The 23,627-nt window shown below is 44.9% G+C and overlaps 2 protein-coding genes across 7 annotated transcripts; one reads left to right on the top strand and one right to left on the bottom strand.

Moving 5' to 3' along the window:
- The first annotated feature begins 1,424 nt into the window (after positions 1 to 1,424).
- KEL (Kell metallo-endopeptidase (Kell blood group)) lies at positions 1,425 to 18,787 on the top strand. 5 transcript variants are annotated; one of them, XM_041002086.1, is made up of 18 exons: positions 1,425 to 1,506; positions 1,778 to 1,919; positions 2,189 to 2,365; positions 2,794 to 2,918; positions 3,255 to 3,401; positions 7,001 to 7,063; positions 7,149 to 7,337; positions 7,572 to 7,720; positions 8,551 to 8,680; positions 13,992 to 14,102; positions 15,502 to 15,600; positions 15,935 to 16,012; positions 16,445 to 16,545; positions 16,710 to 16,820; positions 16,963 to 17,030; positions 17,241 to 17,410; positions 17,729 to 17,824; positions 18,490 to 18,787. In XM_041002086.1, the coding sequence occupies exons 1-18, from the start codon at positions 1,483 to 1,485 to the stop codon at positions 18,649 to 18,651; spliced, it is 2,142 nt and encodes a 713-aa protein (XP_040858020.1). In that variant the 5' UTR covers positions 1,425 to 1,482; the 3' UTR covers positions 18,652 to 18,787. The 5 variants fall into 5 exon arrangements, with proteins under 5 accessions (XP_040858020.1, XP_040858021.1, XP_040858023.1 ...); XM_041002087.1 differs by lacking the exon at positions 13,992 to 14,102; XM_041002089.1 differs by lacking the exon at positions 17,241 to 17,410 and having other exon boundaries at positions 18,490 to 18,620.
- Positions 18,788 to 18,989: 202 nt separating this feature from the next.
- LLCFC1 (LLLL and CFNLAS motif containing 1) lies at positions 18,990 to 23,108 on the bottom strand. 2 transcript variants are annotated; one of them, XM_041002337.1, is made up of 2 exons: positions 20,070 to 20,306; positions 18,990 to 19,534 (listed from the first exon to the last, which is right to left on the bottom strand). In XM_041002337.1, exons 1-2 carry the CDS (start codon positions 20,212 to 20,214, stop codon positions 19,356 to 19,358), a joined length of 324 nt encoding a protein of 107 aa, XP_040858271.1. In that variant the 5' UTR covers positions 20,215 to 20,306; the 3' UTR covers positions 18,990 to 19,355. The 2 variants fall into 2 exon arrangements, 1 of the variants encoding a protein (XP_040858271.1); XR_005886065.1 differs by lacking the exon at positions 20,070 to 20,306 and adding an exon at positions 22,981 to 23,108 and having other exon boundaries at positions 19,455 to 19,534.
- Between the last annotated feature and the right edge of the window lie 519 nt (positions 23,109 to 23,627).

Consider the following 23,627-nt stretch of genomic DNA (forward strand, 5'->3'; position numbering starts at 1 on the left):
TAGATATTATTTCTTCTTCTTACAACCTTCCTGCAAGGCTTTATTTCTCACAGAGCCTTGTTTTCTAATGTGTGAACTTCCGACTTTCCTTCAATGACTATCACGAGTCTCTAACACAGTCCCAATCAACCCAGCAGCTATGTTCTACTTCTGTAACTATGGGGCTGAACTTCCAGGACCACCCTCATCCCAAGCAACATACCAGAGCCGAGCACAGAACTGACAATCCTAGTGAGGAGACAGGAACAGAGGTGAAATGCTTGCTCCCCAAAGCATACTTGTTTCACTGATGCTGTGAGCAAGGGCTCAGTAGAATGAGGGAAACTTTCTGGCTCGGAATACAATTTGTTTCCTACTAACACAGACAAAACTTTTTGGAAGGACATGAAGGAAGGAACTCTGTGCCTGCCATGAAACAGTTTTCAGTCAATAGTTGAAGATGAAAGCCACAGTTGAACAAAACACAGAGCCCCTTTTGTCTCTGTAGAAGCTATGAAACCCTGAGAGGCAGGCATAGCAAAATATTACCTTCACTTTCCAGATGACAAAGTTTGCTTACCCACCTGAGAGTTCAAGCAGCTTGTTTATTGTCACAGAGCTAATAATTAGCAAATTTGGGTCTCCTAGTTGGGTGATCCTTTTAATGCATGCAACCAACTGGGCTATGAAACACCTAGAAAATCAATTAAGCATGCCTGGGAACAATGTGAATAGGCTTGGAGCCCCAAGGCCTCCTGGGCAAGGTGGTATTTGACCTAGGAATTGAAAGATCCAAGAGATTTCTATCAGAGAAGAAAGGAAAGAAGAATGTTCTAGAAGTAGAGGCACCTCCTGAGCAAGACATAGAGCAGGACAAGAGGAGCAGACCTAGGGCAAGATTGCTGGGAAATGAGGACTCCTCCCTCTTCTGCCCTGAGGTGCTGAGATAAACAAGGAGGAGAAGCCTGGTGTCTCTCCGCTGATAAGTGGGCAACACCCAGAGGCCAATAGTCTGTGTTTGGGGACAGGGCAAGAATGTCAGCAGTGCCCCTTCGCCAGGACCAAGGAAGTGGTGTGGTAGCTGGCAGCAGTGCGTTTCTTGAGCCCTAGTCCTCAGAATCAGCCCCTAGCCCTGAACCAGGAAGGACTCAGGGAGCCAAAGTGAAGGACCGATGGCAAGTCCTCAGGGGAGGAGTCAGATGGGGGTGCATATGCCCTGCTTCAGGCAGAAAGAAGGGGCAAAAAGAGAGGGAGGTAAAAGGTGGGAGTGGATATATACATGCAGGGGAGTGGGTCCTTCAAGAAGGCTGTCCAGAAACACTGCTCTGCATTGAAAATGGGGTGGGGTGGGTAGGGAAGGTATCAAGACGGCCTGATAAAACTCTTTAATGCACCCCCCTTTCTGAACCAGCTTCTCTCCCCTCCTCCTTCCTCTTCAGTTCACTTCAGGAGGGTGGAGACCAAAGTGGGGGAGAGCCGAGTGGACACAGCCAAGCCAGCAGAATGGGGACTCGCTGGAGTCAGGAGGTGAGTGACATGTTGGGGTCCGTTCCTTTTTAGCTCTGATATCCTGCAAACGCGCATTGCTTGCGTCTCATCCAAGGCAAGTGGCAAATCCTCGTTTTCTTTTCTTCCGGTGGGTCTTGATAGGACTGGGTTGAGGGAGAATCAGAATGAACTCTACGCCAGGGGCTCTGAGCATTGGCTGTTCTCTCCTTCTTGTCCCCTCCTCCCCACCCCCTTCCCATCCTCTCAACCCCTCCACTTAGTGTTTCCCTTCTCCCTGTTCCTCCCACAGAGCTCTGCAGATGAGGGACAGCCCACTGAAAGGAACAGACAGTGGGCCCCAGCCAGACGGGTGCTGCTCGCCGTCCTCACTGTCAGCCTGCTCCTTGGGTCTTCGGTGCTTTTGGTCTTCATCTTCCGGAACTGCGGCCCTCGTAAGCAAGATCCCACAAACCCCAACAGAACTGGCAGTCCCTCAGCCAGGGATCGCTGCCCATACTCCCGCCTCAAAATTATTACTAGCTGCTTAGCTGACTTACGAGCTGCTCATCGGAACCCTTACATCCCCTGAAGTGACCCATCTCACTCCTGGCCATCAGTCCACCAGTGTTCCCAGGGCTTTGTTTCTCATTGGTCATTCCTATGCCAACCCCTAGGGGGAGCCCTCATCTCTTTTCCCCTTAACTCGAGATGTTGCCCACAGCCCCCTGTGACACACCTGTGTGTTTGGATCTCCTGGCCCGTTATGTGGCTTCTGGGAACAGCAGTGTGGACCCTTGCACTGACTTCTTCAGCTTGGCCTGCGGAAGGGCCACTGGCGACAACAATCCTTTTCAGGATCTTGCAGAGGAAAACAAGAGCCGACTCAGGAGAATTTTAGGTGAGGAAAGTAGGCTGAGACAATTCTGTGTGCAAATGATTGCCTCTAAGCCTAGAACAGTTATGACTGCCCCAAATGCTGGAGTTGTGCAACAAGTGGTTGACCCAAGCTCAGTGGGCTTCTCACGGCACTGCATGGGTTTGCTTCTTTATCACTAATCATTGTCACCTCAAACGCTTCCTTTATTTTGTGCCTTTTGGTCTTTCTATTCATCCCTAGCCCCCACCTTTCTTTCTCTTCTTGTTATCCGTGACTACTCTGTTCCCTTTGACCTTTCCCTTTGAATAAGTTCCAATTTGTTAATTCCCTTAAATTCTCATCTTCCCAATTTTCCTGCCTCTCCTTTGTATCCCCATGAGCTTTGCTTCTTTGCTTGTCTGCATACCAGCTTCCAGTTCTTTAATTCTCCAAAACTTTTTTTTTTCTAGAGACCCCAGGTTCCTGGGATCCAGGTTCTGGGGAGGAAAAAGCCTTCAGATTCTATAGTTCTTGTATGGATACTCAGGCCATTGAAGACGCAGGAGCTGGCCCCCTTAAACAAGTTATTGAAGAGGTGAGGAAAGTAGGGGGAATGACTTTTCTGGATACATATTGTAGAGGACAAATAATGCATGCTTGGGCTTCCAGGTTTTTCTAGGGGTTAGATCTTCTTCCCAAGGGGTCCTCAAGTTCTAGGATGGAAACAGAATATGTCAATGCCCAGTGGAAGGCTCAGGAACTTGGCTGAGGACAGAGAAAGCAGAATTGATGTACAGCCATGGTGGAACACATGGGCTCAGGAATCAGGGGCTATCTGCTATGTGAGAGGGCAAGGTCAGGACTGGGAGCAGGGGATGGGGAGGTGGCTAGATCTCAAAGACCAACCTGTTCACCCCATCTTTCTTCTCAGCTTGGAGGCTGGCGCATCTCTGGCAATTGGACTTCCTTAGACTTTAACCAAACTCTGAAGCTCCTAATGAGTCGGTATGGACACTTTCCATTTTTCAGAGCCTATCTACGACCTCATCCGGCCCCTCCACACACACCAGTTATCCAGGTGAGGAATGCACTGGCAAAACCACATATGGACCTGGGCCTCCTTGAACTCTAAGCTATCATCTCTTATAGGAAAGGGGCATGTTGGGTACAATGTACAGTGTAGACCATATTCCAATGTACAATGTACATTGTAGACCATATTCGTACCTGCAGGGAAAATTATTAGTATGAGAGTCAGAGAAGCCAGGTGAGGGTGGAAACCAAGCACAGGGCCATTTCAGAGGATTGTAGTGGATTCAGTCTTCCTTACTGCTGATTTAAATCATTCCCAGAACCTCTTAGCTAGCCTTCCAAGCTCCAGTATTGCCCTAGTCTCATTTACTATTTAGTTTTACAGTAGAAATATTATTTTAAAGATTTATTTTTATTTTGGTGCTGGAAAGGTAGAGGCACAGAGACATGAGTAGAAGCAGATCTTCCACCCACTACCTGAACAGTCTCAACAGCCAGGGCTGTACCAGTCAAAAATCCAGGAGCTTTGTCTGCGTCTCCCACATGGGTACAAGGTCCCAAAGTGTTGGGTTATCCTCCATCACTTACCCAGGACATTAATGGGGAACTGAATCAGAACTGGAGCATCTGGGACTAGAACCAGTGCCCATATGGGATGCCAGCACCACAATCGGAGGACTAGCTGTATGCCACTATGCTGGCCTCTCAGGAATATTTTACATGAAGAGTTACTTAAGGTATTATCTCTATTTAAAAGCTGTTGATGATTTGGTAGGTCAACAGGATTGACTCTCTAATGTTTAGCAAAGGCTTGCCAGAACTTTTATGATCTGGTCCTTGTATACTTCAGCCTTATCTCCTGCCACATCCCTTCTTTCCTTTGTGCCCTCACCTATGCTCATTGGCACTTTAAAAATATACGTCTTTTCTTCGCATGTGCTTCTCCCTTTGCTGGCAACAGTCCCCCACACTCGGTCTGGAAGCCCTTGCATATTCTTTCAATGCTGACGTCAGTCCCAATCTCCTTAAGAAGTCGTCATGGATACTCCAGTCTGGAGTTAGGTGAAGCTGTCCTGTCTCTTCATTTCCTTATGCCTTCAGCAATTCGTGCTCTATCTTGATGACCGTAGGCCTCCTCAGACCAGGACCGCACTCTATTCACCTTTGTTCTCAGGACGAAGGTGAATGTCCAGGAAACTAGGGGCCCTAACCAGATGTGTATTGAGTGAGAAAAAAATGCTGTTGGGATAGGCAATGTGATACTAGCTATTTGGTCCCTGCTCTCAAAATTTCACAATATTATAATAAGGTGAATGTAGAAGAACATTCTATATGAGAGATGCTGAAATTTAATTTTAAAGAGTGTGCTCAGTGGCTTAACTCATGTGGGCCTTAGGAGGTTTGTTAAGATCTGGACTGCTTTAAAAAAAATCTCAGAGAGGATGCTTGATTCCACAGTTGATTCCACTGGTGAAGGTGAGCCTAAAAGATGCTGTGAAGATGTGAGCAAAGTTTGAACTGAGAGCTTGCAGTGATGTGGTTTCTTTGTGGTGTCAGTGAAAAGGCTAGTCTGTTTAAATAAGAATTTGACATAAAGTGGAATGTGTAGAAGGTAAAATCAGGCAGAAGACATGGCATTTGGGCCTGGTTATTTTGGCTGAAAAATCCAGGTACAGATGATAACTGCTATATATATAGAGAAAAGGCATTTCTGAAGTTGTTCAAACATTATGGTATGTGTGTGTGTGTGTGTGTGTGTAGCTTTAATTTCAGAGGTCAACTTAGGAATGAGGAAGCTGAAAGGTCCTGAAATAGTGGTAGAAATGGAAAGGAAAAGCCAGATGTGAGCATTTAGGGACTTGATCATTATCATGATGGTCTGTTACGTTTCAGAGGACTTTAATAGAAGGGGATGCAGAAATCACCATATGACCCCATAACTATGACTTGGTATGAATGGAAGGAATATGGTTACCATCAGTTGGAGCCTGGGTGAGCTCGTGGGGGAAGAACAAATAGAAAAAAAAAATGGGCTTTGGGGAAGCACTCAATGAAGGATACAGAGACAGGGCCAGTGCTCCAGAAGATTGGGAATGGTCTGGGTGGTGGCAGTGAGATTGGCATGAAGGGGTGGACCCAAAGGAAAGGAAGCAACTTCAGGAAGGAGGAGCCATTGCTGATTCCAGAGGTTTCTGAGCTCAGAAAATAAGGAATATGAAGACAGCCCTGGAAACCCTGAGATAGAAAAAAGTTATCAAAATGGACTCAGACTTACAAAGCTCAGGAGAACGGTAACGATGTTGAAACAATGGACCTTGACATAGTTTCATTCTTTAAACTTCAGACATACAATGTGATAATATGTCAAGTGGAAATTTTTACAAGGTAGAGTAAAAGTACTTAGCTCCACGTGGAAGTGGGATACTTAAGGTGGAGAAAAAGCAAGTAGAGGACCAAGAGTCTTCAGGATGAAATCAGATTACTCTAAAATCAGAACAAATGAGATGTGTGGGCACTTGACTGAGATGCAAAATTTAAAAAAAAAAAATTAAAAAAAATTTTTGCCAAAACTCTGTATTGACATAAATGGTATTAAAATATAGTACCTTTAAAGGTTAAAAAAAAGTGTAAAAAATCTATAATGGACAAAATATTATATTTTAGTTCACTGTAAAATTTTTTTTCAAAAGCAGTACTTTTAAAAAAAAATTTTCCAAAATAGGATGGGATTCCATTGTGGACATTTTCAAGATGTATTGATTTTTATTGGAAACGCAAATATACAGAGAGAAGGAGAGACAGAGAAGAAGATCTTCCGTCCCATGATTCACTCCCCAAGTAGCCACAACGGCCGGTACTGTGCCAATCCGAAGCCGGGAGCCAGGAGCTCTTCTGGGTCTCCCACGCGGGTGCAGGGTCCCAAGGCTTTGGGCCGTCCTCGACTGCTTTCCCAGGCCACAAGCAGGGAGCTGGATGGGAAGTGAGGCCGCCGGGATTAGAACCAGTGCCCATATGGGATCCCTGGTGTTCAAGGTGAGGACTTTAGCTGCTAGGCCATGGCACCGGGGCCCATTGTGGACATTTTAAAAACTTTGATCTGTTTCTTGATCTTTAAGAATCAGATCAAAGATTCTGCTTACTTAAAAATGATTTTTTTAAGGTGAATCAAAACTATTGAAGCAATGTTTGAAAATATATATTGTTTCTCAAAGTGGATCAAAATACATTATGAATTTTTGGGAGAAATCCCTAATAAATAAAGTTTTATTATTTGATGTGGACTTTTGCATTAATTTTTCTTTTCAAAATAATATGTTTATTTTGCTGATCTTTTGGTACCTCTTATACTTTGAACCTAGGAAGGGTGTCTCACTTCCCTTATGCTAGACGTGACTTGGGCATAAGGAGTCATCCTCTTCTGGACACTGATTGTTATCCTGCTGCCTTGTTGAGTACCCCCAAATGTCGTGTCATCCCCACTCTTCTCTTCGCATTCGCATGTTGAGACTGTCTCTCGCTCCTTGTTGGTCTGCTCTTTATTCTCATCTCCAGACGCCGTCTTCTCAGTTCCCTTCCCCAACTCCCCACACCTGCCCTCCTTGTCCCCCATGCTCCCCACTTCTCTCCAGCCTCTCTTGTGTCCAGATAGACCAACCAGAGTTTGACGCGCCTCTCAAGCAAGAACAGGAACAGAAGATCTACGCGCAGGTGAGATGCAGAGAGGCCCTGCCCTCGGACATCAGGAAAAAGCCAGGGGCCTCTGCACCCTGTGACTGAGGTTGCCTTCTCCCAGATCGTGCGGGAGTATTTGACTTACCTGAATCAGCTGGGAACGTTGCTGGGAGGAGACCCTTTAAAGGTGCAACAACATGCTGCCTTGTCCATCACCATCACCTCACAATTGTTCCAGCTTCTGAGACCCCTGGAGCAGCGGCAGGCACAGGGCAACCTCTTCCAGACAGTCACCATTGGCCAACTACAGGTGCCCAGAACTGGGGGTCCTGGGTGGGGACTGTGGGCGTGAAGGTCTTTCTCCAAACTTTCTTTCCTCTGCCTTTTGCTCATCATGCCCTCAATCTCCCTTCCATCCTCTTTGTCTCCGTTCTCCACCTGAGCCACATCTGTGACCACTTTCTTTCAAACCCACGAGGAAGCCCTTTCGCCTTCCTTCTCTCCTCCCTTCTTTGCCCCCTCAGCTTTGTGTCCCTCCTATAAGGAAATGGCCCCTGCCATCGACTGGTTGTCCTGCCTGCAAGCAACCTTCACACCCATGTCCTTGAGCCCCTCACAGCCCCTTGTGGTCCACGACCTGGAGTATGTGAAGAATATGTCACATCTAGTGGAAGAGCTGCTGCTGAAGAACAGGTATGCCCCGGTGGGCTGTGGGGAGAAGGAGATGGGAAGAAGGCCCGTGACCTCAGAGCTCGCAGGAGTTGAGCCAGGAAGCGACTCTCAGAAAGATGAGAAGCCCTGACCACATCTTGGGGCAGAGAGGGAATGAGATGGGTGGCACAATGGGGCAGACAACTAAGTATGCAGGGAGAACAGTTACTGTGGGAAACTGTATTTATGTCTTTCCATTAGCCAAGTGCTGTGGGTAGGAATGGAGGCATGTGGGATAGAAAACTGGAGCCAATGAGAGCCAGGGATGCTGGGGGCGGGGGAACTGTGGGAGAGGCCATCTCCCAGTGGTGCTGAATGGGCTCTGGAGCTTTCTGAGACTGTTCTGATGGGAGCAGGGAGTCAAGAGGGGTGGGGACAGACCTGGCGAGGCTTGTCAGCAAAGCAGGGAGAAGCCATACAGAGTCCAACATTGTGGCACTAGGAGACACTTCTTGACACACACTGAAATATCTGAGTTTGAAGCTGGATAGAACTGTTTTGTGAAATCTGAGTCATCCAGCTATAACCTGGCCTAGGTCCTTCTCTCCCTGTCACTTGAGAAGGCAGCCTTTTTATCTACTTACTTCCTTCTATCGTTCTTTGAACCCACCCTACCCCACACCAAAGAAAGCTCCTCTTGGCTGGTTTGTGTGTCGAAACTGTTATTCCTTTCTCACATGTAGGAAGCAGGGCTGCCTCCAGGAGGATCAAGGTGGCTTGCCTAAGGGGAAGCTTTTGCGGACGGCCATATATGGGGCCTTTTTAAATTTTTAATTTTTCATTTATGCTTTTGTTTTATTTTGTATTCACAGGGACTTTCTTCAAAGCCACATGATCCTGGGGCTGGTAGGGACTCTTTCTCCAGCCCTAGACAGTAAATTCCAGGAGGCACGCAGATCACTGAACGAGAAACTGCGGGAGCTGACGGAGAGACCACCTCTGGTGAGCAGAGAAGCGGGTGTTCCCGGATTGGGGTGAATGTTGGTAAATCTCTATCATTGGAAAAGGCGGGATGAGGGTAGAGGTCCCTCCATGTCTGAGGATTTCGTTATTTACTCAGTATCTAGCATGTTGTCCAAGATGGAAAGACACTTCCTAACTCAGAATCTTGAAATTCTATGTCAGACACATCCGAAGCATTTACTACATGTCTACCATAGTAAGGGATCAGTTTAGTCTGAAAATCATTGGGATTTTTTCCCCCTTGGTAATTTGTAATTTACAGACCATGATTCTGCCTTGGAGAAACTCCACATTATCAGCTTAACTTATAGAATTCAGAGAGGGGAAATGTCGTTATGGTTTATTGAGAAGTTACAATGTGTCAGACATTTCCTAAATTCTTCAGTCTAGAAACTATCTTGATCCTCAGAATGCCTCATGTTCCGTGACCACTAATTTATCCTTGTTATAAGGACAAGGAAATTGAAGTTCAAAGGTGAAGGAACTGCATCACAGCCACAGAGGCTAACAGAGCTAGTAAATTGGTAAAATGAAGATTTGAACTCTGGTAGTGTGGCTCTAAGCTTCTCAATGCTTACTCGCTGTACTAAAAACTATTCCTGCTTAGGACCTTAAAAAAATTTTTTTTGAAGATAATTCCAAAAGAAACTTCTGCCAAGCCTGTTGCTTGATTCAGAGCAGGCAGAACAGGCCCCAGATCCTCTTGTGGAGAGTAAGGAATTGTTTTAACATTCGTGACCACAAACAGCCTCCTGTAAATCTCAGCATGATACCCTGACGGCACCTCATGGAGGGCATAGATGTGCCAATATTGAGACTCATGCGCAAAGAATGTAGAGACTTACAAAGCCTGAAGTCATTATCTTTTCCATTAAGGTACATAAAAGTCCTCGGGCTTAAACTCAATCAAACTCTGTTAACAAGTAATTGTGTGACTTTGCGGAAGCCACTTTGCCCTCCACAACAACAGTATACAATATGACACATAAGAATAACGTTAGCAATTGATGCATGTTAAGTAATCAGTGTAGTCACTGTTTGTCAGCATTTAACATGGATTATTTAACACAACAACACTAAGGGTTTTCCTCTCCATTTTGCAAGTGCAAAAATCTCCTTACAGAAGTCAAATAACTTCCCCAAGATAGTTCAAAAACAAAGCAACAAATGCCAAAACTAGATTTGTTTAGTTCATGAGGTCATGTTTTAACACATACACTGTACGGGATTGAGAAATAACGTGTGCCACAATGGGTTAGCAAATCTTTCTATAAAGGGGTAATATGATAAACATGCCTAGCTTGGTAAACACAAAAGCAGCTATACACTAAAGTAAGTTAATGTGCTAAACTATGACTGCATAGAATTCTTGCTGAGACAAAACAGAAACTCTTGGTGCTCCTATGAAGGAAATATCAGGGAAGGTTTGTTTGTGCAGGAGGAATGTTTAGTGAGAGGAAGCGATTTTCTGGCTGAGGAACTGGTATCATCCATTTCATTGGAACAGTATATGGGAACATTAAACTTGTTGCAATGAGACAGGACACAGGGCAGGATAGCTGTATCTTGTTGCAGTATAAGGACATCTACTGACGGCTCTGGCTGAGACAAGATGACTTAGCTTATGTACAAAACTGTGCCCAGTGCTGCTGCTTGCTGGTTCATGCACTGGATGTTTGCTTGTTCTAGCAAAGGATCCAGGGCAACTAGAACAGAGTGGAAAATATAGTAGGGCATAAATCAGAGAGGGGAGGAAAAAAACTTGTAGCATCTGGTAGGACACTATAAGGACTTCAGTTTTTCTCTGTATAAAATAGGCATACGCACAATGTGTCTCTTATGTATTTCAGAAGAATGGCAATGTGATTTAAGAGGAATAATACAACACCAAGGTTTTGCCCTTGATTTGGTCAACATTTTTAGTTCTAGGCAAGGGTTATGAATATAGACTTTTGTTCATTTTCTTCTGATTTAATTCTAACTTGAAAGACTGCGCAATCTCATCATCTGACTGGGTTTTGTGCTTTAATTTTGAATATATAGTCAATGAAAACAACATCAAGCCAGTTTTTTAACTGAACTCATGAAACTGAGTTATAGAAATTGACAGCTAGACTTTTTTGTGCCAGTTAAATGGAAGCCATTTATTTTCAACCATCATCCTAGTTTATTCAGGAAATTTTAACCTTTGTTTTAATCATCCTTTCTATTACTTTTGGTTTCTGGCTCTAGATCATTTACAATTTTATTCAGTTTACTGAATAAAATTTATTACATTACATTTATGTTCATCCAGACTATTAAGACCTTGAAGGGGAGAAGAGCATCATGGCATATTAGTGAAAACTTTGCTGTAGGTTCATTTATCATTTGCACAAAAGGTATTTATTGAGTATTTTTTAATCTATCCCAGACACTGCTCTTGGCATTTGGGATAAAGCAGTGAACCAAATGGTAAATATTTCTGTCTTTAAGCACTTATATGCTATTTCAAGAAGATAAATGCTAAATGACATAGGTGATGGAATGAAGAATGCAAAATGCAAAATGAGGAAATTCTAGATGGGGAGCAGTTGTCATTCTTAGTACAAAGGCCAGGAGAAGTCACATGACTTTAAGTCATTCATCCTTGATGTTTAGTTATGGTTCAAGCAAACTATGTTATCATTCAACATTGACTTTTCCATTTAATGCACTCTAAGTTTGTGGTTTTATGAAAAGTCTTCCTAAAATAAAGATAATGTTAACAGAGCATAGAAATATTATAGCATATATAGAATACTCTCAATCATTTCATCCGTATCTCTGGGAAGATAAAATAGGTATTCTCATTTTTGTAGCTGGTATAATCGGAACAAAGGGTTTAAGTGAAAAACTCACATATAGTCAATGCTGAATTCTCTGTTAAGTGATAATGTCATAGTGGCCAAAGATAATGAATTTAGTGTGTAGATATATTTTATTGGCCTTTACACTCTTTTGCAAATTTTGGATTAATTGTCAACATTCAAACATTGGGACTTGGCATGCCAATATTCAGATCTGCAGCCCATGTGTACGTGTGTGTTGGGGTGGGGAGCAGAATGGGGCCAGCCTTTTCCAGTGGCAGCTACTAGCTATGGCTACATGGTATAGGTGCAACTCAGACTGAAACAGACCTACCACGTCCAGTCTACCGCATTCTACAATTCTGATGTGGAACTGTGACTCTTCCGTTATGTCACCACTGGGCTTTTTCTTTCCCTACCTTATCTACTATCTGCTATTTGATAATCCTCCTAACTGGAGGAAGTTGTCTGACTTTGGCATTATTTGTCCTTAGTGAACCCATCCTGGCCATTGGTAGGTACATATTATGTTTTAAATTGTTCAGAAATTTGTTTCATTTCTAAAATGTATTCTAGAATTTTAAAAATCATGTTACTTAAGCATTGACATTAGAGATTCCTGGCTGAAACATAACTGCTAAAATCTGTTTTACCCTGTTGAAGATTGTTCAAATGTTTCCCTCTAGACTCCTAGAATATTCCCTTATTTCTATCCTTTTGTTATTCTTGTTACTATATTCCTATTACATATTTTAGTACCCTAGAATTAATCTCATTGGGCTTATTACTTTGTGTTTAAAGTATGTCATCCATCCTCTGTACTTTAGACGTGTTTTTCCCTCTATTTTTCATTGCTCCTTTCTATCAATGCGGTGTAGTCTGTCACTTGACATCTTGAGAGATGACTGTAGTGTTATGAGGCAGTAGCTGCATTTCCCAGACACTGGGTCCCAGGTCAAAGTATGTTGCAGAAATAATCAGGCACCAGTAAATGGAATTAGGAAATAACTCAAGTACTACCAGGCATGTGAAGGGCAGGAAGATCCACACGAGGAGCTCAGCTGGGTTCTTCACTGTTGCTGTTGGCCACAGCCATAATGTTGCCATTGTTTAATGAGAAAGGTTGCGGGGAGCCAAACTTGTTGGGAGGGAGAAAGGACACTGACAGTACTCAGCACATCCCCATTTGTCTCCATCCTTGTCCTTTTCATCAGATCTAGATTCCTCTTTACTCCTTTTTGCTTTTCATGTTGTGTTTTACAGCTCATCATACATCATAAAAAGAGTCTGAGCTCTTATTATCATGAGAGATGGGAAGGCATCCCATGGCATGGACCAGAACACTCAAATGTGGTCACATAGATCTGGAGTAACCTCTAAGATGATGAAACTTCCCAACAGGCAGACTCAAGAATTTATTCTTCAACCACCACCTTACTGGCCTTCCCTTTTGTTTCCTCTGATGGGACAGCTCCAAACCCTCTCTTAAACCTCAAGACCAACTCAGCTCACACTAAAAACGTTAGTGGCAGTCCTTCTGCCTCCCTTCCAGCAGATCATTGGGAAGTAGACGTTACCAGAAAAAAAGTCTTTTGGTTTCATCTCACCTAAACCAAGTTATCATGTTAGCTAGTTTTAAAAATCCCATCTCAGTTTCCCTTTAAGCTGTTCTTTATTCATTTCCCTTGGATCTTCCAGTTCTGCCACTGAAACCTCTGCCAACATCTCTCTCTCTCTCTTTCTCTCTCTCCTTCTCTCTCTCTCCTTCTCTCTCTTATGTCTTGCCGTGTTTTGGGGGGAGGAGGGAGGGAAGACAAGAGGAAGAAATATCCCTCAGTTGCCTTTGCCCTCCTCAGTTGCTGGTGCTCACATTAAAGCGCTCTGTCTTCTCCCCTTGATCTTATTTAGCTGTAAGTTTCTTAGCTCTGAAATCACACACTCAGTCTTCCATTTTTTTTTTTTTTCCGGAAGCAATAGGACATCAGCTACTCAGTGTTGCCTTGATAATTTTCTTCATGAGATTCTACAGTGTGATACATAATAGCCATTTTGTGAGTGGCTTAAGGGGATGGAGGTATGAAAGAATTACTGTCCCTGATTTCTTTCCATTCTGGGAGGCACTGCAGTAATCCTGACGCTCAGTGTGTGACAGGTGGGGACAGGGTAGGAAAGCTTTGATTTCTTTTTCCCTCCCTTGCCTGCCCAGGAATCTTCCAGTCCTCTCAGGTAAAACTCCCAGGAGCTGGATTTTCAAATTCAAAAGGAAATAAACAGATGCAAGTTTCTCATTCAGGTTCATGGACAATTCTGGAAGAGGACACATACTATTTTGACTAAGCAACAGAGTCAGTCACTGAAAGCCAGAAAGTATGGTATAGAGCATGTTCTAGCGGATGGCCTGGGGAAATAGGTAAGAAAAAAGGCTAGCACAGGTGTCACTCATTCCGGTTTTGTCTCTGCAGCCAGTCTACCCACGATGGATGAAATGTGTGGAGGAGACAGGCACTTACTTCGAACCCACGCTGGCTGCCTTGTTTGTCCGTGAGGCCTTTGGCTCAAGCACCCAAAGTGCTGTATGTGAGAATTCTTCCCAGCCCATGGCCCCTCCATCCTTTAAACCCAGCCAAACCTGCCCTAGCTGCACTAACACGGTCCTTCTTAGTGGTACCCATGATTGGGGAATCATGCAACTACAAAGTGAGAGCCTCCCCCCGTCCATCCCCCGACACAGAGAGAGAGAGAGAACCCAAGGTGATTCTGTCCCCTGGGCGAGTGCAGTTCAGTTATGGGACACAAAGTATCCACAACACCCACTAATTTAGACACGTCACCCAACATTCCTGGTCTTGTGTTTCTTCAACCATAAAATAAGAAAATCGAACTCTGTGAACCGTAAGACTCCTCCCTGCTTATCTAACATTTTGAACAACAAATGATATGACATGAGAATGGCTTGACGTGATCTTGAGCAGTGTAAATAGTTAATGAATCCTTTTATGGTGCCTGCCACATGCCCAGAACTTTTAAGTACTTTGCATGAACTGTGTGATTTGATTGCTTTATTATTAATTTTTCAGGCAAGGGAACTGAGGCACAAAGGAGTTGATTGACTTATTCAAGGTCACTCAGCTTTGGAACACTCATGGAGTCTAACACCAGAGTTCACGACCCAGACATTGTTCATTTTTTTCTACCAAAGGAGAATAGATTGGGGCAAATAATGGGCAAAACTCTTAAGATCCTGCTTGGCGCAACTGTACTCCACATCCGGATATTTGGGTTCGGGTCTGAGCTGTGCTGGAAGCATCTGGTGATGTCTTCAGTGTTTGAGTTCCTGGGACTTGTGTGGGAGACCAGGGGTTGAGTTCTAGTCTCTTGACTTCAGCATCACCATCTCTGGCCATAGCAGAAGGGAGTGAATCAGTAGAAGGGAGATCTCTGTGTATCTGTTTCTCAAGTAACTATCAAGAAAGGCTACACATAAAATAGTAGATGGCTGGGAAAATTACACACTGAGTACAGACTTCCAGACTCGGAAGACTCCAGTTTGTTGGGAAGCTACAGAGCTCAGGTTGCTGAAGAAAGAAAACACACCTCTTAAGGGGTGAGGATAAGGACTCTCTGAGAGGAGGGGATGCAAGCACTTATGTTCACATCAGACTGAGCAATTCCTGAAGCCATCCTCCTGGTCAACCACTGGGACGGGAGGTCGGTTTCCTATTCGCTTGCTCTGTCTGGCATTGCCTTTGTTACTTCAGATCTTTGTTCCCTGAAGGCCTATGGTCTTGCTGAAAGCAGCCCTTTCCGTTCTCTCTCTCTTCCTCTTTTTTGGGACCTCTGTTGCCTGGTAGCTACTCTAGTCCAGGCAGTTCCTTGTGGCAATGGTCTCTCCCTAAAACCAGTTGCTGTGGGCAAGACCAGGGCCAAGGCTGATTTTGATCCTGTCTCCTATCCCTCACCCTCACCCCACAGGCCATGGAATTGTTTACAGCAGTCAAGGAAGCCCTCATTACTCGCCTCAAACGGCTTTCCTGGATGAATGAGGAGACCCAGAAAGAGGCCAAGGACAGGGTAAATCTGACGAGATCGGGCACGTTCAGGGTGCTATGGCTGTAGACAGGACAGGGTAAATCCAACAGCAAAGGCCAGTATGGGAATAGTGTAGGGGTGGAAGCTAGTTTTTGATTAGGGGATGGTAATTGGAGGACAGAGTCCCATACACAAAAACCAACACAAGAACACTGCTAAAGCTCCTATGGAATGAAGCTAAAAGCAAATGTATATATTCTGAGAGCATTCTGAAGATGCCCCTTGTGCTGCAACCATGGGACAGGGCAGTAGGCAGGAGACGCTCCCTCTGGTAGAGAAGATACTAGCTCTCTGCTACCTTTTATGTCTCTCCCAGGTCACCCACCTGCAGGTGAAGATAGGGGCCCCAGAGTGGGCCCTGAAGCCAGAGCTGGCCAAACAAGAATACAGTGATGTGAGTCCTTGCATTTCCTAGCCCCTCTTCATTCCTCTTCTCACCAATCCAGTCTGCCGAGTCTTTGCTGGACAATCCATTTTCCTTGGGTAATTCTAACCATCCCCTTCTCTGTCCTGATGCTGACTGGGATTCATGGGAGGGGGCAGGGGTCCAGTCTACAGGTCTTTCTGGTAAATGAGTGGACTGTTTTCAAGCACGTGAGCATGCACACAGAAACACACACACACACAGACAAGCACACATTCTGTGACTTGCCTGGGTGTGCTTGTTTCTATGCTAACACACGTGAAGTCTGTGTATACCAAGGTGTGATGATATCGTGGTACAGGTTAAGACATACATGATTGAGTTCAAATGTCCCCATCAGTGAATGTCAGTATGCATCTATATTTTCTCCATGTGCCCAAGTCACCTTTTGCCTCCTTCCAGATACAACTTGGACCCAATTTTCTGCAGTCTGTCTTGAGCTGTGCCCGATCACTCCGGGCTAGAATCGTCCAAAACTTCTTGAAACCTTTTCCTCAACACAGGTGTGAGAGCAGGGGAGATACAGATATTCCTTCCCTAGAATTAGTAGGAAAACAAACCAGGGTGCAGGGAAGACAACAGAAACACTGGGAATAGTTGGGATGGAAGGTATATGCTGGGTGGGAGTGCCAGTGATAGAGCTGTGCTCATGTGTGTTCTTCCATAGATGGCAGGTGTCTGCCTGGGGAGTGAATGCTTACTATTCAATATCTGACCATGTGGTGGTCTTCCCAGCTGGACTCCTCCAACCTCCCTTCTTCCACCCTGGCTACCCCAGGTATGAGCTCTTCAATTTGGGTGGGCAGGGAATTTCCCAAGACAGATTGGCAGGTATTATTATGAATGGGACCTGTGGTTAAAGGATTGGGGTCAAACACGTCGTGCGATTCTGGGGAACTGACAAGCTCTTGTCTCCCTAGAGCCGTGAACTTTGGCGCTGCTGGCAGCATCATGGCGCATAAGCTGCTGCATGTCTTCTATCAGTTCTGTGGGTAACAGCGGCTACCGGGAGGTGGGGCCACAGGGAACCCAAAGGAAGCCCTTTAAGCAGATCTGGAGGGGAGAAGAATGTTATTTGAGGGTTCCAGAGGGACAGCCCTAACAACTTTGCAGTGCTCCCAGAAGCCCAATGAGTCTATGGTATCTCCTTGTGTACCTGCCTTGACATCTTTCACTGGTTCACTCTCATTTTCAACAGTGCTCCCTGGGGGCTGCCCCAGTTGTGACAACAATGCCCTTCAGGAGGCATCCCTTTGCCTGGAGCGACATTATGCTGCCTTCCCATTACCCAACAGAACCACCTTCAATAGCTCTCTCACCTTCCTGGAAAATGCAGCAGATGTAGGGGGGCTGTCCATTGCATGGCAGGTAATTTACATGCCGAAGGCTTGGTTTTATCAGCAAGACTATTTTCTGCTTTTCTTTTCACCATCCCTCCTGCAGATGTAGTTCCGTAGCTCTCGCTGCCTTTCATAGCTCCACTGAGCAGAGGGAGGCTTAGGGATCCCTCTCCTTTTCCAACCCATTTTCTGGAATGTCTCTATATCTTTGAACAAGTAATCCTTCTTCTGGCTTAGACTAATGTGCCCATGTCAAACTGGTGAGGGCTTGAAACTGAGTGTGTAATTCCAAATGTGTATGGCGCCTAAGAACCTAAGAGCCACTGTATCTCACAATTATACCCAGGCATACAGCAAGAGTCTAACACGTTACCGTGGGGAGACCACCCTGCCCAATCAGGACCTCAGTTCCCAGCAGCTCTTCTTCCGAAGCTATGCCCAGGTGGGTAGCTGCTGCCTTCTTCCTCAGCTTGCTTCACATGAGATAAGTACCTATTATTCATGCTCCAAAGAGCCTTTCTTTTCCCATGTACTCTCCTCAAAAACCACAAACCTTCTGCTATGGTCATTCTCACTTTCACCCTTCAGGCCATCCTTCAAGTTACTTTTGGCTCTTTTACCAAATTCAGTACTCCTCCAATCCAAAAAAAAACTTTGCTGCCATGTCCTTCTCCATTAGATAATCCTGACTTTTTTCATGCACACCTGTTAGAAAGCAACCTGCCCTGGGCTTTGTATCACATTTCTCCTCTGAGACCTCACTCCCAGATGAGGTCCCAACCTGACATAAACCCCTTTAAGTACCTGGGCTCTCTTGATAGACAGGCTGCAAATCTCCACCAGGTTTGAAGACTCCCTCACAATATTCCTCTCTTAGCTCTCACCTCTCACTTATGAATGGTATTACTATATAACCCGGGTTTCACTGGACTTCTACCACCAGAAGAAAAGAACTGCAGATGACAAATACGCCATGTGGGGCTACACCTGCTTTCTTCCTTGATTATTCCTCCTGGTGACTCCCTGACCACCAGCTTTCCTTGTGCTATTGACCATATCATGACATACTCCATGTCTTAACCTGCCTTGGCCTCTCTTTCTCATCAGATGATGTGTAGGAAGCCCAGCCCCCAGGATTCTGAGGATATTCACAGCCCTCCCAGTCTTCGTATTCTTGGACCTCTGAGTCACCTCCCAGCCTTTGCCAGATATTTCCACTGTCCACGTGGTACCGTCATGAACCCATCTGTCCACTGCCAACTCTGGTGACTTAGAGATGGCCTAAAGACTAAAACACAAATGTAACAAACCCTCCCTGGACCTACTTAGGGCGCCAGGGCAATTATTTCCTCTCCTTTCTTGTTCTCAAAATAAAAGCTGACCCTTGGTGATGCCTCTCTCTTAATCAACTCTTTTCCACTATGTTCTATTCCTAAATGTCAGGAAATAAGAGGTGTAACTGCCAAGAAGGGTTCTATGGGCATTATGGCTAGTGAGCTGTTGGGTCTGAAGGTCAGTCATTGGAGCAAAGAGCATGCAGTTGTACAGATCAGTTGCAGACCTAGGACTTGGGTGAATCTCAGAAAGTTCTTACAGTTGTTGTCAAGACTTTATGGTTGTTTTATTGTCACTGTCTCTAAGCTGCTGTCACTCTGCCTAAGCTGCTGCCATGGAAAAAAAAACACAAAACAGGAGGGGTGTGGGGAAAAGAAGGGCATGGGTTTTGTGTCACTGGTCTTGGGAGACGAAGCTGTGGTTGGCAATCAGGCAATGATGATGACAGATGTCTCTCATGGTGTATCCTGAGGTGAGATGCAGTCAGAAAGAAGGGTGGTGAGCCAAGTGTCTGTCTTTTGTGTGAGTAATGACAAGGGGCACATCAGGAAGATGGAGTCAGTAAGCTATCATGAAACGAAGGTGGGCATTCAGGTCCTGAGCCAAGAACCGGGCCACCAGGTCAGCCTCAACGTCCCTCATAAAAAAACCATGATGCTGGCCAGGTTAAAGCAGAAGGCAAGGTCAAAGAGGTGGTCGCGGATAACTGCTGACTCAGATGTCATGTCTTCCTCCTGCTGGGCCATGTCCTCCACCTGCCACAGCTCACCCACGGAGGAGGCCACAAAATGTTCTTCATACATTTCTTGGACCTGGTCTGGAACAGGGAAGAAGGGCAGGGATTGATAGTCCTGGTCTGATCTATTCCCATCCCAACCCCAACCAAGATCAAGAGGAAGGACTTGTAATATGGAGGGAGACCAGGGGGACAGACCTTTGCCTGACTTCCCATTCTCTTGACCACACCAACGATGTTCCAAGTAGAGGAGTTTTCTGGTTTGGTTCAGGCCCAGGTCCCTCTCAAACTTACACACATCTCATTTCTAACATGAGCTGCCTCCTCCAAAATGTTACACCACTTAGGGAATGAGGAGCCAACTTAAAATATGAAGAAAACCAAAAACTGTCCTCTTATACAAATGTACAAGTACAGTGTAGAGATTGTGTACAATTTCAGCTGGCCTCTTGTGTGCTCCTGGGTCAGAACCCCTGTTACCTGACACCATGACAATTGGAAGCCATGGTTGCCTTTTACAACTCAATTCAGTCCTCACCCACTCTGCCCACCTCCCCATCAGTTACCTGGGGTCTGACCCTTTCTTCCAAATACTGTGCTCCTCTTCTCCACCTACCTGTAGAAGAAGCTTGTTCTTCTTGGTTCTTTCCATCAGACTCTGGGCTTCCCTTCTGAGTCCTTACCCCTCTCACCCACAGCAACAGCAGCAGAATGGCTGCCAACAAAGTGACCCTGCAGAGCTGGGACCCCAGGGAAGTCATCGGTGCCCATTTGCCACCTTGGGCCTGCCCTGTTCGCCGCTGCCCAGCAGCTCCCTCCAACTCCCACCCTGTCCCTGTTCTGGCCCTTACCCTTTCCCAGTACCATTTTCTCCCCTTTCCTTCCATACAATCTTGACTTCACATGCTCTGTGACATCACAGCCCTGGGCCCCAGCCACATTCCAAATTCACCAGAGCATCCCATCATCAGGCAAGAAAATGGATAGTAGCTGGCAGAGACTCCTAAGATGACTATGGTAGATCATCTTGTAGGAAGAAACAGATAAGACCTGAGTTCACAGGGTACCCAAATACCCACATCATTGGATTAATACAGCAGCCAGATGTTAAAGTAGGGGTGTTCCCACATCTATGATAGAGATTTACAAAAGAGAATGATCTTTTACTCAGGGTCACTCAGATTTTAATGAGAAGAACAGGACAATTAATGAATGATTTTGATTCTAAATAAGACCCATTTCATGTGATCTTTCTCCAGAGGAGAGGCTTGCATAGCTGAGGCCCAGACCAATGCAAAGACCAGGATCTTTTGAGTCCTGGTATATGCCTGGTGCTCTACTTGAAACTTGGGTGGATCTGTCAAAAAATGAGTGGGAAGGAAATGAAAGAAGCTGGGAAAAAGATATATACGTGTGTGTGTGTGTGCGCGCGCGTGTGCGCGCGCGCGTGCGCGCAAAAGACAAAGACAAGAAAGATAAAAGTACAGGAAGATAGAGATCAGTTGCGTTTTGTTACAGCAGAATTAACTCTTTGATTCTTTTAAGAAAAGGTTTATGTATGTATATATATATGTATGTATGTTTGAAAGTCAATGTTATAAAAAGGGAGAAACAGAGAGGGATTGGGAGAGAGATAATCTATCAGCTGGTTCACTCCCCAGATAACTGTAACATTCAAGGATGGGCCAAATTGAAATGAGGAGCCAGGATTTTCATCAAAGTCTCCTATGCATGGTAGGATCCCAAGTACTTGGACCATATTCAGTAAAAGATATGGTCATTAGTATGACGCTGTATCAGAAGTAGACCCCTGATAAACACATGGGAGACCTGGATGAAGCTTCTGGCTACTGTTTTCAATCTGGCTCAGGACAGAAACCCAGTACCTATAGACACTGGTGTTGCAGGCAATGACTTTATCCATTACACAACAATACCAGACCACTTTCTTCTTTTCTTATCCTCCTCCACTTTTCTCCCTAGGAATAGCATTTGCCATCCTATATCTCCAAGTTGAAATGCCCCTTGTTCTCATCTTCTTTTAATTGAAAGAGAGTGATAAATCGAATACCCGTTGACTGGTTCACTACCCAAATGCCTACAATTGTGGTGCTTTTCCAGGACAGAACCAAAGCCAGGAACTATCAATTCCATCTAGGTTTCCATGTAAGTGGCAGTGAAACAATTAAAACTGTCATCTGCTGCCTCTTAGGGTCTATACTGTCAAGAAGTTGGAATCAGGAGCAAAGCTGGAATTTGATCCCAGGTACCTTGAACTGGAACAAGAACATCTTGTTGAAAATCTTCCCCCCGCTTCTTCCATGTAATACTGTGCTCTTAGATACAGAGAAAAAGCTCCTTGCTTGGTAGGTATTAGAGCTTGTAGAGAAGAAGTAAGATAGGAAGTGAAGGATTTCAAATAAAGGATTTAAAGAAAACCTACCTCAATGCCCCAATGCCCATCCTGTCAGTGAACCTTGTGAGCATAGACTTGTTGGCATAAACAGGGTGTGGCAATCACTACCTGCTTCTTGGAACAGAGAGGATTTTGGGAGGGGCAGGTAGGGGTTTTGGGCTGAGAGAGACACGATATAGTCCAGACAAGATATGTATCTGGAAAACCAGACACAGACATTGGCCGTGAGACATGCACAGGTGCTAGAACACATGGGAAAAAGTTTAAATACACCTGAATTGTCGCCAGCCACTCACATCGCCTTACTCACCTATGCATGCTACACGTGGGTTAAACATGCAAATGCAGGTGAAAGGATGCTGCAGCAACATGTACTTCCTGTGAGGCAGAACTACAGAAGTAAAAATGCAGTATTCTTTCCCACTGAAGTATCCCATGCTAGCAGACAATGTTCACATGAAGATTTTCCTGCATACAGCAAATGCTATCCTTAATATATGATTCAAGCCAAATGACAGGGACTGGGGAGCAGGAGAAGTAGTCACTTAACAATGAGGAAGGAGAGATACAAATGGATGGGTGACCCTGTTCACCCCTGCCTTGTTCCCGTTGACCTGCAGAGCCAAAGAACCATGCCTCAATAGAAGAAAAATAAATAAATAAAAACAAACAAAAATAACTCCTGGCTATTTCCGGGGACGAGCCTCTTGGTTCTCTGGCAAAAACAGGAGCCGGTCCCACTTCTATGAGTATGAGGGAAAAGGGGGGTTGGGATGGTTGTCCCTGTGGGAGGCGGCTTTGTAGAAAAAAATGGGTTGTACTAACCTTCCTTACTTCCATTTCCTCCCACCCACCTGTAAATATTTCATTTTGAAAGACAGAAACCCTTGCAGCAAAGTAGGAATAATGTATGATTTTTTTTTCTTATTGCAAAGTATTAAAAAAGTACAAAAAATTAAAAAGGTCACAATTCCACCATCTGATGATAATCTCCATTCCATGTATTAAAGTGTAGTGCACTCTTTTCTCCGTAAATGGCTGTGAGCACAGGAATGGGAAATTATTCCCTAAAAGCTGAAATCCAGACATTATCATTTCCCCTTCTACACACCAACTCAGAATATAGGTCAGATTGCTCTGACATCACGGTGAGAGAGGTGCCCCCAACTTAGCTCTTCTAGGCACTGGAGCCTTGACCAACATGCACTAGATTTACAGTTATTGTCTGTAGGGCAACTTCCCCCTGAAACAGGAAGGTTATAGTATTGCTGAACTACACCTCAAACTAGTGGGAAGTGTTCCTATAGAACTCCCAAACTGGGTCAGTTTGTCGGGGTGCATAGAAAGTCAGTCTTTGGGCTAATGGAAGAAAGTAGGTCTTCATTGCAAAGAGCCAGGCAGCTATCATTTAATTTAGCAATGTCATATTCCTAAGGGACTTTGTGATGGCCAGGTGGGCTCCAGTTGATCCAGGGGTTATATGAAAATGGCAGTTACTTTCTACCAGCACCTGGAATTCCTCTTCACAGACTAAAGCACCCCAGGACAACCCTGGCCATCAATGTTCTTATCTATCAAAGAAGCAAATGAGTCTGGTGATTAGAAGCTTGCAGGACTAGCTGCATCAGTCCCTCAAGGCACAGGATTTCTTTTGATAAAGAGCACGCAGGGACACCTTGGGCTGTGGGAGACAGACAAGAGGCCAGTTCCTGCTTTCACATTATACAGTTTCCATTTCAGTAGGTGTCTGTCTGCAGA

The sequence above is a fragment of the Ochotona curzoniae genome, unplaced genomic scaffold (assembly GCF_017591425.1).
Source record: "Ochotona curzoniae isolate NIBS_2020 unplaced genomic scaffold, NIBS_Ocur_1.0 scaffold_2476, whole genome shotgun sequence".
NCBI classification, from domain to species: domain Eukaryota; kingdom Metazoa; phylum Chordata; class Mammalia; order Lagomorpha; family Ochotonidae; genus Ochotona; species Ochotona curzoniae.

What these genes read in the sequence shown, in the direction of transcription:
- KEL (XM_041002086.1), top strand. Translation starts at nt 1,483, where the DNA reads ATGGGGACTCGCTGGAGTCAGGAG. An exon ending in GCTCAAGCACCCAAAGTGCT is followed by an intron (nt 14,103 to 15,501) that starts GTATGTGAGAAT and finishes CTCACCCCACAG; the next exon opens with GCCATGGAATTGTTTACAGC. An exon ending in GGCTGTCCATTGCATGGCAG is followed by an intron (nt 17,411 to 17,728) that starts GTAATTTACATG and finishes AATTATACCCAG; the next exon opens with GCATACAGCAAGAGTCTAAC.
- LLCFC1 (XM_041002337.1), bottom strand. Translation starts at nt 20,214, where the DNA reads ATGACTTCCCTGGGGTCCCAGCTCTGCAGGGTCACTTTGTTGGCAGCC. An exon ending in AGAACAAGCTTCTTCTACAG is followed by an intron (nt 19,535 to 20,069) that starts GTAGGTGGAGAA and finishes TCCCTGTTCCAG; the next exon opens with ACCAGGTCCAAGAAATGTAT.